Below are 12023 nucleotides of genomic sequence, written 5' to 3' on the forward strand. Positions count from 1 at the left end.
CACAATACATCTGAATAAAACAATATCTGAAATGTACAAACACCTTTTATTTTTTTCATACAAAAATGTTTAACTTTTAGACCAGATATTTACACTGAAACAATTTGAACACAGTATCTCCGTCTATGAGCCTCTTGGTCAAAGACATGAAAATATTAATAGAGTAAATTACACCAAATATTTTTCCTGTCAAATCACATTTCCTTCCCCAGCTCTTCCTGCCTGTTGGGCTGTGCTTTAATGAGGCACATGAGGCAAAATAAGGAACAAAAAAGTTGTAAATCCGGTGTTACTGCTGTCCCCCGGTGAGTTTGTGGAACAGTTCCTCGTCCAGAGTCTCGTTCTGGTCTTTGGATCGCGTGGACAGGAAGATGTAGCCTCCGATGTACTCGTGCACCACCTTGCAGTCACAGCTCGCGCAGGAGAAGGCTATCGTCACGTTCTGGTCAAACTCTATTGCCACCTGCAACGAAAGATACAAAAAAATAACCAATCTAAAGCCAACTTTACACCGGATCTGAGAAATTAAATCAACAGACCGGAATGGCAGCCCACTACTCCTAGATACATCAGTAACTAGGATGGTAAAACGCAGAGAAATGCATTTCATTGTCTCAGTACTTGTACTCTGTGCAATAACAATTAGTTGAATCTAATCTAATCCATTAAATCTCCGGGCGCGTCGACAAATGCTGCCCCCCCCCCCCGGAGGAAGGACAAGCCAGGATGGGTCAAATGCAGAGGCCTCATTTCACTGGCCACCATCCAAAGCATGTGCATGTGTGTGTGTGTATGCATGTGTTGTAGTGTGGTGTGTTGCGTGACAATTAAAGATTGTTGTTCTTCTTCTAAACCCATTCATTCCTATGGAGAATTGGAAACTGTGACGCACTGCCTGCTCTGTGATAATCCCCGCCTTCTCTGCGGTGCAGAATTTTCCGTGTGTGATCGAGGATGCGTTGAAATCTTTCAATTGTAGTATAATGATATTCACTATCAATAAACCTCTTTTTATATAAGTGAATTGTGTGTAATTTTTTTGCACTTTGCAAACACTTTATAACTATAAATGAACTCTCTTTCATCGAAAATGGTAAATGTCCAGCTGATGAAACTATTCGCTCTTGTTGTGGAAAGGACGAGCTCTCCCGCTTTCCCAGACACTGTGATGCGAAACCCAGACGCAGTTCACCCAACGACCACCAGGGGTAGATCCAACCGCTTGAAAGTGTGAAAAACATAAACTGTATAATGGCATCTGTAATAAAATTCTTGTATTTTTGTTCACCTGTCTGATCTCCCAGTTCACATTCCACTGCTTCATGTTGGCGAACCTCCACGTGGTGATGGGCAGACCCGAGGACATGTCGATGCGGATCAGGCGGTTGTAAGAGATTCCCAGAATCTCGTCCTTCTTACTACCGCGGAATCTGGAAAACACATATATAAATTGATGTTAAAGCATACTTTTTGCAGGCCAACATTAAAGTGTTGGCCTGCATTAAAGGCTCCCATCAGTTCAAACTGTTTGTAGCAACAACCTTGTGGAACGCTTTGCTGTTGAGAAACTTACCACTCTGCTGCAGATTTACAAGTTAAATCTCTTTTTTCGAAAAATGGGAAACTCACAAAACAGCCTCACATGTCTTAGTGGGTTTTATTTACATGTTTTGAATAACAGTAATAGTCCCATTTTATTTAGAACTACTAATTGCCGCAGTACATCTGGAACGTAACATTGGCTACAGTAAGGTGCCACTACGAAGCTGAGAAACTTCCTGTTTCTAGTGTTTCTCTTATGTTAGTGTACATGGATGGAGCCAAAAGCGTCAATAAAACCCAGAAAAAACTGATCAAATACAAGCTTTGCGACCATTTTTTCCCCAGTATGACATTTGAAGACAATTTGACAATATGGTGAGCTTTGGAGCAGAGTGGTAAGTTCCTCAATAGTAAACCCAATAGTGTACCCGCTAGTTAAGGCATACAGTATCTATCTATTTTCAAATAAGATATAGACAAGAACAGACAATACCGTTTATATTGATATAGTTTGATGTTGCGAAAGCCGTGACAGTGATTGCATCTCTCTCACACTCTCTGGGCGACCCCACCCACACGCAGAGGAAGAGTGGGGGCAGAGGGACAGAGGGAGAGTTCATGGGTCACAGGTTGCTGTTTTTTGGGCTTGTTTTAACAAATATGGCTGCTTGTTACGAAAATCTGTGGAAAAGCGACTTTGTTTTTTTAAATTTGTGGTGGCTATCTCTTAGAGTTCCCAACCACTGGGCTGTGGATCAGTGCCGGGCCGCGGGGGCATTCACCACAGGGCCGTGAGAAGGCGGGCGGGAATTTTTTCAGAAGTGATCCTTTGATCCCTGCGGAGCTGGATTTTATTTGTACAAAATTAAGACTGGCAGGACTTATTTTATTTTGAGATTTGTTTGAGTGTGACTGAGAGAAGGTCCTGTAACCTGGTGCAGTTTTGGAGAAAATGTAAAAGTTAATAGTCAATAGTCATACTCGTTTTATTATGAACGGACAGTTGCATTTTCCATTAAAGAAAGGTTACAAAAATGTTTCTGTATTCTGTTATTTGTAATTCTTAGAAAGAAAGGAATCGGAATCAGCCAAAATCTGAACCGGCAGGTCAGGCTGGAAACGGGAAACGGCCAAAGAAATTGCAGTAAGTGCATTTCGAAGTAATTGTATCGTACCAAAGGAAATTAACTGTACCTGACAATGTAATACTTTATACCAAACTCCGGCAGCGACTGCCAGGCCTGGATGAAACGCATCTTCGCCTCCATGAGCGTCAGACGGGCGATGTTCTGATGAGCCTCCAGGATACGAGCCGTCAGCTGAAAGCAAACATTTTTTAAAACACTTGAATGACTTTCGTTCACACAGTCTGATATTGACTGAATAAATGTCATCCAACCGACCTGTTTTGCCTTGTGTTTCTTGGCGTAGCGTGGCGAGACGAAACACTCGGCGTTCATCTCCATGGCGTCCAGGTTTGGCGCCGACTGGCCAGCAGGGGGCGCCATGCTCTTCATCTGCAGGAACGACTGGATGTTCTTCACCTCCGACCTGTAGGAGCTGTACGCCATTGTTTTGCCTTTGGATGCCAAAATACAGGCAGCCTTCCACTTGGCGTACTGCGTTTCCTGTGGGTAAGGGGATGACAGAGTTTGAAAAGCTCAGTCACAGTCCCATTTACCTTTATTTATTAATACTTCTAATGGAAAATGAGGCAAAACCAGTGGTTAGTACAGTAGAGCTTCCCCGTATAAAACATTTGATTTAACTCACATTGTCACATCGGATATAAATCTCGTTCATTCCATCAGCGACCGGGAGCAGCAGCTTGATGCCAAACTTCTTATCTGTGACGTTGACGTCAGGGACTACCTCACAGCCTGTGAAATAACCAGGAAGAGGGTGAATTTGGGATCAGAAGCAGCACAACAAGCCCCTTTTAATGTGATTATCGTTATAATAATGTTTTAAAAAATAATCCATTTTCTATGTTACTTTTAAAACTTTTTAGTAGTAACTGTTTTTATTTTATTTTATATTGCTATTCTCATGAATAATAACAATAATAACCTCCAAAATCAAATACGCTAATCATTTACACTTATACCACGTGGACTGAATTTGGAATTGAAATAGGTAATCATTAAATTAAGTGTTTTGCACTGACCTCTGAGGTGAAACTGCTCTATGGGTTCTCCACTGGACATCTCCTTGTTCTTGTAGTAGGATATGGTGGTATCCTTAAAGACAAACCAGTACTCCTTGTACGGCCGCAGGGTCAATTTCTTTGGCCTGAGGATGATAAAATAAATAAAAATAAATATGAAGAGTTTGTATCCAGAAGAATAACAATTTCTGCATCGACTACAGTTTCTGAGATGTTCTATCGAAAAGCACTACAGTAATTTGTCATGTATTTTCAGAAGATGTCATTATTATATCAGCCATTTATAATGCAGCCTTTTACTGTTTTGAAGTTAATAGACAGCATTATTCAATGTTGTCTTTGTGAGCTGTGATACTATATAATATATAAGGAATAATATGAAGCCCGCCAGCCACCCAAAAGGGTGAGGGATATTTTGCAATAAAAACCCTCTGGCTGCATATTATCCCGCTTATTAGACAGTTACTTACTGAGTAAAAGAATAATTTCATAGCTAGTATGCCTAGATTAAGAGCTCCCACTAAGAAAAATAGTCCCACAACAACGTGGGTCATTGTTAATAGACAGCATCCATTATTCAGAAATAACGGACCACTGATTACTGCTACAGGGTGATTCTTGTTTGACTCTGAAGGGGGTTATTCTGCAATAACACATGGCTATTTACTAAACAAAAGAATACACTGAGTTGGAATAATGATTTTTAAAGATTTTATAACTAGTATGCCAAGGTTAAGAGCGTTGTCTTTGAGAATTTGTTTGACAACAACATCCAAAACAGAGGTTGTTATTCAGAAATAATGGATTGCTGATTGCCGCTATTAACCAATCAGTGTCCAGTGTTCCAGAGTGCCGTGTAATAAATCCTCAATAAGGTATCATAATGTTATAGGATATACAGTACTGTCATACAGTGTTTATATATGTATATTTGGCCTTGGGGCTTTACCTGAACAGCCGCAGGGAATCTGCCAGCTCTGGAATGTCTGTTATGTCTTCCTGGGGGAAGGACAAGAAGCTGTCAATTATCCTCCTCTCCATGTCCCGACATGCAATCACCAGATGCCTGCTTATCCACCACGGCCTAATATACAGGTGTTCTACGACAAATACAACACTGAAAAAAAAGCCTGAACTCTAAATCTCTCTCAAGGCTTAGTTTGCAGTCATTTAGAGAAAATAAACAAACAAAATACATTTACCAGCATGCGGTCGGTGGTGCCTCCCTCCAGAGTCACCTCCAGGTTGGACAGAGCCGCCTCCACCTCGTCCATCTCCGGCTCCTTGGAGAAGTCGCACGGCTCGCTGGACAGGGTCAGCTTGCAAATGTGGTACTGGAATTAAGATAGTTTAAAAACACTTTATGGATTAATTAGCCCAGCGAGTCTGAGAAATACCGGTTGAAAAAAAGGGAAGATCTAAAAATGTGCAATAAAAAGGTTATTTATGGGAAAAAGCTCCCGTTAGAACTTGATGATTAGATAGATGGATGGATATGTAGATAGATAGATAGATAGATAGATAGATAGATAGATAGATAGATAGATAGATAGATAGATAGATAGATAGATAGATAGATAGATAGATAGATAGATAGATAGATAGATAGAAGAAACTACAAGTTTGCATAAAGTAAAACAAATCTATACATAATATTGGTTACACCTATATGTCTATTATAGCTATATGGACATGTATCTTATTGGCTATATATCTATATGTATATTTAGACATACTGTATGTCTATGTATATTATAGGTATATGTACATGTACATAGAGACTTGAACTAAACCCTCACCATTTGTTATGACTTCAGCTTTTGGGCAAGTACATTAAAATCCACTTTATCACCTTGATGTATCACACAGCATGGATGATGTTGCTTAAGAACTGTCATCTTTAATGAATTGTTTATTTTTGTCAATTTGTGACTTTGCTGAAGACCTACTCTCTTCTTTCGTCCCCTCTATCCTTCTCCCTCTCACTCAGTCTCCCTCCCCATGCCATGCTTCCCGTGTCCCAGCACGTCTCCCATGGAGTAGGACTCCAAACGGGTTCTCCAGGACTCCAGGACCAAAACTCTGAGCCCCAGGACTCATGTATACTTACTGCAAATCTATTACAGCATACTGTAGCCATAGAAACATGACAGATGGTAAAACACACAGATTTAGAACATTTTTACCACGTTACCAAGAGGAAGTGGAGAATCTATTAACTTCCTCAATTGATGCCATCTTGAAATCCGAGGCTTTTAAATGAAATACTGTATAACATGATTCAAATATGATAGATACATCCATCCCTTCCAGTGGCTGCACGGCTGTCCCGAATCGGCCGAATTAGCGGCTGAGCACCGCTGATTGGTCCGAGTATAAATAAACGCACACCAAGTGGCGCTGATACCATCTGCCTCCTCAGCCCTCCTCCATTCCATCCGTGTACCAAAAAAATACTGTATATATTTTAATTTGCATTACCTGATGATTATCTATCTATCAGAACAGAACAATCTTTAATCGTCACACCACACTACAACACATGCACGCACACGCTTTGGACGGTGGCCGGTGAAATGAGGCCTCTGCACACAGCCAGGAGCAGTGGGCAGCATTCGTTGACGCGCCCGGGGACCTGGTGATGAGTGTCCATCGCTGGTCAGATGATGATGTGTGCATGTTTTTGGTGGGGGTCCTTACTGACGTTAGGTGCAGGAATCCCCATATGAACATGCAAACTCCACACAGAAAGCCTCCTATTTGGGAGATAACTCACGGTGCCAACAGCACCTGGGTTAGATGTCTATGATAGAGGGAATATTAACCTGTAGGGAGGCAAACATCAGCATCTCCTCATCTGTGCAGTCGATCTCCTCCAGCAGGATGCACCAACGAGCCTGCTCGTAGAGCTGTGTTATCCTGACCGCATCGTACTGACACACACGCACACGCACACGCACACACACACACACACACACACACACACACACACAATTTATTATTAAGTCGAGAAACCTTCCCCGTCCACATACGTAAGTCCTACTGTGAATTTCCAGGGTCGTCATTAAATTATTGCTTACAGATATTTACATAATTTATCATACATTATAGGGACTGACTACCTTTGGGTTAAGGTCGAAGAAGAAGTGATATTTGAAGCGTAGCAACAACCTGTCGTCTTCCTGGATGCCAAGCTCCATCAGCGAGCGAGAAGAGTCCAACCACCTGAACGAATGGAAAGTGGGAATACTTTGACAACGGTGTGAAACGACTGCGGTCAAAATGAACAACCGTTAAAGATCGAGAGCTTTAATTTTCATTAAATAGATTTTTAGGTGATTTCCACGATTTGAAAGATTGAAAAACACTGATTTACAGGTTTGGATTTACCCTGCGTTGATGGCGGCTTTGTCCACCAGGGAGAGCGGCTGGTAGAGCTTGGCCAGCTCGGCGGGCGGCAGGTTGGGCTGGCTGGAGCTCAGAGGGTTGTCCCCGAACCAGAGGCTGGTGGCGGACAGCGGCATCCCGTTCTCCGGGTCGTAGGTCGCCGTCATGGTCTTACTGTACACGGGGCTTCCTAAAATACCGGAATGAAAGGAACAAGTTTGTTATAAAATTATTACCATTGTAGCACAGCTCTGTGGAATACTTGATTCTGATTGCTTGCTAGCGCCTTTCCACCTAGATTCACGTCGTGTTTCCTACGTTATTGTGGAACTATTTTTCCTTAGCGGAAGATCTTAAACTAGGAATACTAGCTATGAAATCATTATAAAATAAGTATTCTGTCTCCATGTATCATTTTACTCAGTAAGTAGCCGTTTATTAAGCGGGATATTGTCCATCTAATCCAAACCTGTTCCTGAAGTTCCTCCGTTGAGGGCGTCCATATCCAAGACGTCGTCCAGGAAGGAGTTCTTTTCTTTCTTCTTCTTCTTTTTGGACGGGTCATCCGGAGGCTTCAGCAGGGACAGTTCCTCCGATCTCCTGATGTCTGGAATAAAGGAAGGTGAGGGAAGGTGTGAGGCGGAATCCAAAATAAAACAACTACATTCAACAGAAAGCAATTTCAACACCAAATGCCATCCTGGGTCGCACGCAGGACACTTCATATGAGTGTTAATATTCCTTATGAGCCTCAAGGAACTTTCAAAAACCTGCAGACATTGTCTGCCAAAACCCAAAAGTGGCCTGATAAGAGACTGAAATGCCTCAGTGTTCTGAAAACATATCTGTGTTCCCAGCACCCTATATTCCCTCAATGTCATTTTCTAATAGCTGAAATCAGCCCCATGTTCCCTCAATCCTATGGTCCCCCAACATCAAAAGTAAAATAATAGCCGCACAAAAAACTTTGGAAGGAGCTTGTTCATGAACACCATTTCAGATATTATTTCTTGAACACAGCATTTTTGTTAATATACCTGATGTATGGACATTCTTCTTCTTTTATGTCAAGGGAACATGTAATTGAGGGAACACATAGGATGTGGGAACATGGGGTGGACCTCAATATTCTAGCTATAACCTGTGTGTCCGTGGCATCATATTCAGGTTTCTCAAAACCATTAAATCAACAAATTAGCTTATTAACCTGCTTGACAGCTATTGACAAGGATAAATTCATGATCTCCATACTGAAATGTGCTGCTAATAACCGGAATATCACTGTGAATGTTTCCCCTTTCACTGATTTCATTGACTTCCATTGACTTTGTCGACTAGAGGAAGACGATAACAACTCACTGAGCATTCTGCAGATCTCCGACACCGTTTTGAACAGCAAGCTGGAGTAGCTGACGGTCATTTTGATGGTCTTCATGTTGGGGAGTTGGAGGAGGAGCGGCTTGTGCTGGGGGGTGTAGCGGAGGTCGGCATCGGCCTGGTGGAGAAAATAGCTTTGGGCTACAGTAGAAACACATTCATAATCCACCAGCTCCACGTTCTTTAAAGGACCTTCCTTGAGGTCTTATTTTCCAGACCCCGTAGACCCCTTTACTGGACAAAGGAATCACCCTTTACCTTTCATGACAAACGTACATAGCACAGTGGTATAAAACTTGTTGTTTCTGTGTTAGGGGGGATCTAGTAAAGGACATTCAGGTAGACTTGAGAATGACTTCCAAAACCCCGAGACCTAAAGCCAAGATTTAATCCCATTATACCTGAATGCCATACTTGTCCAGGGTCCAGTGTGTCTTGAGAAGCCACATGTTCCTCTGATCCCACCACAGGGCGTGGTCTGACCAATCTTGCGGCGCCTCTGAAACAAAACCAAAAGATGTATTACCACCAATGTAAGTGTTGAATTAATGACTTATCTCTTAATATTTCTCTAAATTATCCACTCCCTTCATTCTCAAAAGAAACTGTAGCCTTCATATCTCTACAATTATCTACTAATACTCCACGATGAGCATAATAACAAGTAGTAGTGGGCAAACAGCATTAGACAAAGCATTAAAGGTGCGGTATAATGAGTCAATCTGGCATCACACTGTTATAGAGATGGTCTGAAATCAGATTACGACATAAACCGTGATGTCGATGATGATGAAGTCATGACGGGTCATTGAGTCAGTAATGTTGTCTTGTGTTGTCGCAAGGGCCTGTTTGGTACCAAACAGTCTTTAGTGTGAGTCAACGGAAGGTGTGACCTACTAGACTACTATACTTTTATGTGAGTGTGTCCATGTTAAGAGAGCTTTTGGGAACTTTGGTAAATAGGTATCAGACCAGAGCAGAGGGAGACTGAACTTTGGCCCTTGGGCTACGAGGCCAGACTATTGCAGTGTAACAATGGTTCTGTAATGTGGGGGAATGCAGGGGCAAACAAGGGTGTGGCGTGGCCGAGAAGGTCCGCTGTAAACAGCTGCTTGTAGATAACGTGGTGCCACGCTTAAAGACACAGTAACGCATATAAAGAAAATCCAAACATTGGCATCTTCCAAGGAACAGGCCAAGGAACCACCAGAGACTTACTGATCTTCTCCACCAGTTTTAGCATGAGGCCCCCAATGTGCAGGTCGCCCTTCACCCGCAGTTTGAACCTCATGGACTCGTCTCCGTCCCTCTGGTCCACCTGCACCGAGAGCTCCCATGACGTGTTACCATACTCCGCTGCCGTGATCATGGTCTTCCTGAAAGAGTAAAGAGGAGGGTTAAAAAAGGCAAGATTCACTTTGATTTAGGAATCACTGCTGTAGAGGAACCACCTAACGCCAAAGAGGAATTCTTGGGCAGAGGAGCTTCTACCCAAGAGAGGAAATACTTCCCAAGAGCTGATAACATGAAATAGATACCAAACGGGGGGAGCCCAACAATAGGAATACCCAACAGTATAGATATTTATATACTTTCTCTGGGTGAAGCTTGTCGGACATCTTAGCAAATATGCTGAGCAAAATCACGAATCAAATCCATCGTTGCTGACTGTAGAGGAACCGTTGTTGACCTAAGGCCGAAGAGGAACTCTTGTGAAGAGGTTCCTCTTAGCAAGGGTGGAGATTTTTCCCAAGAACTGCCCCTATGGGCTAAATATCCAAAGGATGAACAATCGGAACTAAGATCTGTTTATTACATTTCTAGATGATGTTGGTTGGACATATTTGCAAACATTCCCTAAGAAATCATAAATTAAATCAAAACATATTCATGATTAGTAATTATTTTTTACACTAAGGTCAACTCCCACAATATCTATATAGGTATCTATCAATACCTATGTAGGAAGGAAAACATATCCATATCTTTACCTAAAATATCTATACCTACACTGAAATAGCTGCATTTTGATGGAAGTCCCCAAGGTATGAACAGAGTTGGACACTTTTTCAGTTCTCTGGGACCTTCAGCTTGGAATGAGTTACAAAACACCCTAAAACTGCAAAGGATTGTCTCTTTGAATATGTTCACAGCGAAGGTTAAAAGGTTAAAAATGATTGGCAAATAAAGTTGGAGATTGTAATCGTTTTATAGCTGCTCGATTTCCCCTTCTTTCAAGAAAGGTATAACTGTCATGCCCTAACTTGTGAGAAATGGTTTCTTTTTCTATGATGTGTATTCAGTAACAATGTCTTGATGCTTTCTTGGCCACGCCTCGCAAATGTAAAATAGATTCTGAATTCCGACGACTCTAAAGCTGGTAAAAATAAAGGCAAGGAAATGTTTTGTTTGGTCGTATCTTGGGCTGTTGTAACCCAAAACCCAAGACACTCCCGAGCAGGCCACCGTCAGGGTCTTCTCCACGTTGCCTCTCGTGCAAAGAGGACAAGGGAAACCCTGTGAGCCTCTACAGGTCTCCACTCCGCATGCTTACGAATAAAATGTCAATGCCCCGGAGAGACGGACAGATGTTTGCACATTTCGCCAGCGTGAAGAGAAGGGAAGAAGAAGAGACGGGGAAGAGGAAGAAAGCACACGGCAGCACACAACAACCACGACGACACACAGCTACAGACAGGGAAAGCCAGGGAGGGGAGGAGGGAGGAAGAGGTGGAGGTGGGGTCGAAGAAAGCAAAGCGAGAGAGCGAGCTGAGGTTTAGGGTGTGGAATTTGTGACGGGCAGAGACACGAAACGCCGCGGCAGGAGACAAATACACACACACACACACACACACACACACACATTGCCCTGATCCTGCCTTTATCTCAACGTTTGCCTATACAGAGTTTTAATGAACAATGGGGGTCTCTCTCTTTCTCACACACACACACGCACACACACACACACACACACACACACACACACACACACACACACACACACACACACACACACACACACACACACACACACACACACACACACACATACTTGGAACTTGTTATTTCATGGCTTGAGGCTAAAAGATAGTGGAGAAATACCGTCCTGTTCTCCTTGAGTAGCCCGGGGCTAAAGAATAGAGTGCACAGTGTATATTATTTATACACTGGGAGATCTACAGTCATTATTGTCAATTATTAAAATAATAAACTACAACCAGTTCTCCTAAAATATAACATTAGCAACCATTATACAGAAATCATACCTGTATGGCTCCACTAATACTCAAATTGTTTTTTTAGGACATTAAAGGGAGTTTGTTCTCCATTAGGCAGTTAAGCTGAAGTTTTCTCAATTTATACACCAAAATAAGCCGTAATAATAATAATGTGTTAACGATGTGTGTGTGTATATATATATATATATATATATATATAGCTGAATGGGTTCAACATGGCATTTTAACGTTGTCGTCTTATTAAATAAAAAGGTAAACTTACCCCTCCTTGAGTGAAACGACTCTATCCTTCCAAGGGACTCGCCTGCAGT

The 12023-nt window shown here is 42.1% G+C and overlaps 1 protein-coding gene across 1 annotated transcript; it reads right to left on the reverse strand.

The window, feature by feature from the left end:
• Positions 1–27: 27 nt before the first annotated feature.
• fermt1 (FERM domain containing kindlin 1) lies at positions 28–9842 on the reverse strand (the record flags this gene model as incomplete). Its single annotated transcript, XM_080024170.1, has 15 exons — positions 28–463; positions 1289–1430; positions 2737–2861; positions 2946–3170; positions 3316–3422; positions 3710–3834; positions 4659–4708; positions 4912–5043; positions 6535–6642; positions 6832–6934; positions 7100–7286; positions 7566–7703; positions 8456–8591; positions 8875–8972; positions 9692–9842. The coding sequence occupies 15 exons, from the start codon at positions 9840–9842 to the stop codon at positions 290–292; spliced, it is 2001 nt and encodes a 666-aa protein (XP_079880296.1). The 3' UTR covers positions 28–289.
• Positions 9843–12023: the final 2181 nt, after the last annotated feature.

Source organism: Zeus faber (assembly GCF_960531495.2).
Source record: "Zeus faber genome assembly, chromosome: 2".
In the NCBI taxonomy this organism is placed as follows: Eukaryota; Metazoa; Chordata; class Actinopteri; order Zeiformes; family Zeidae; genus Zeus; species Zeus faber.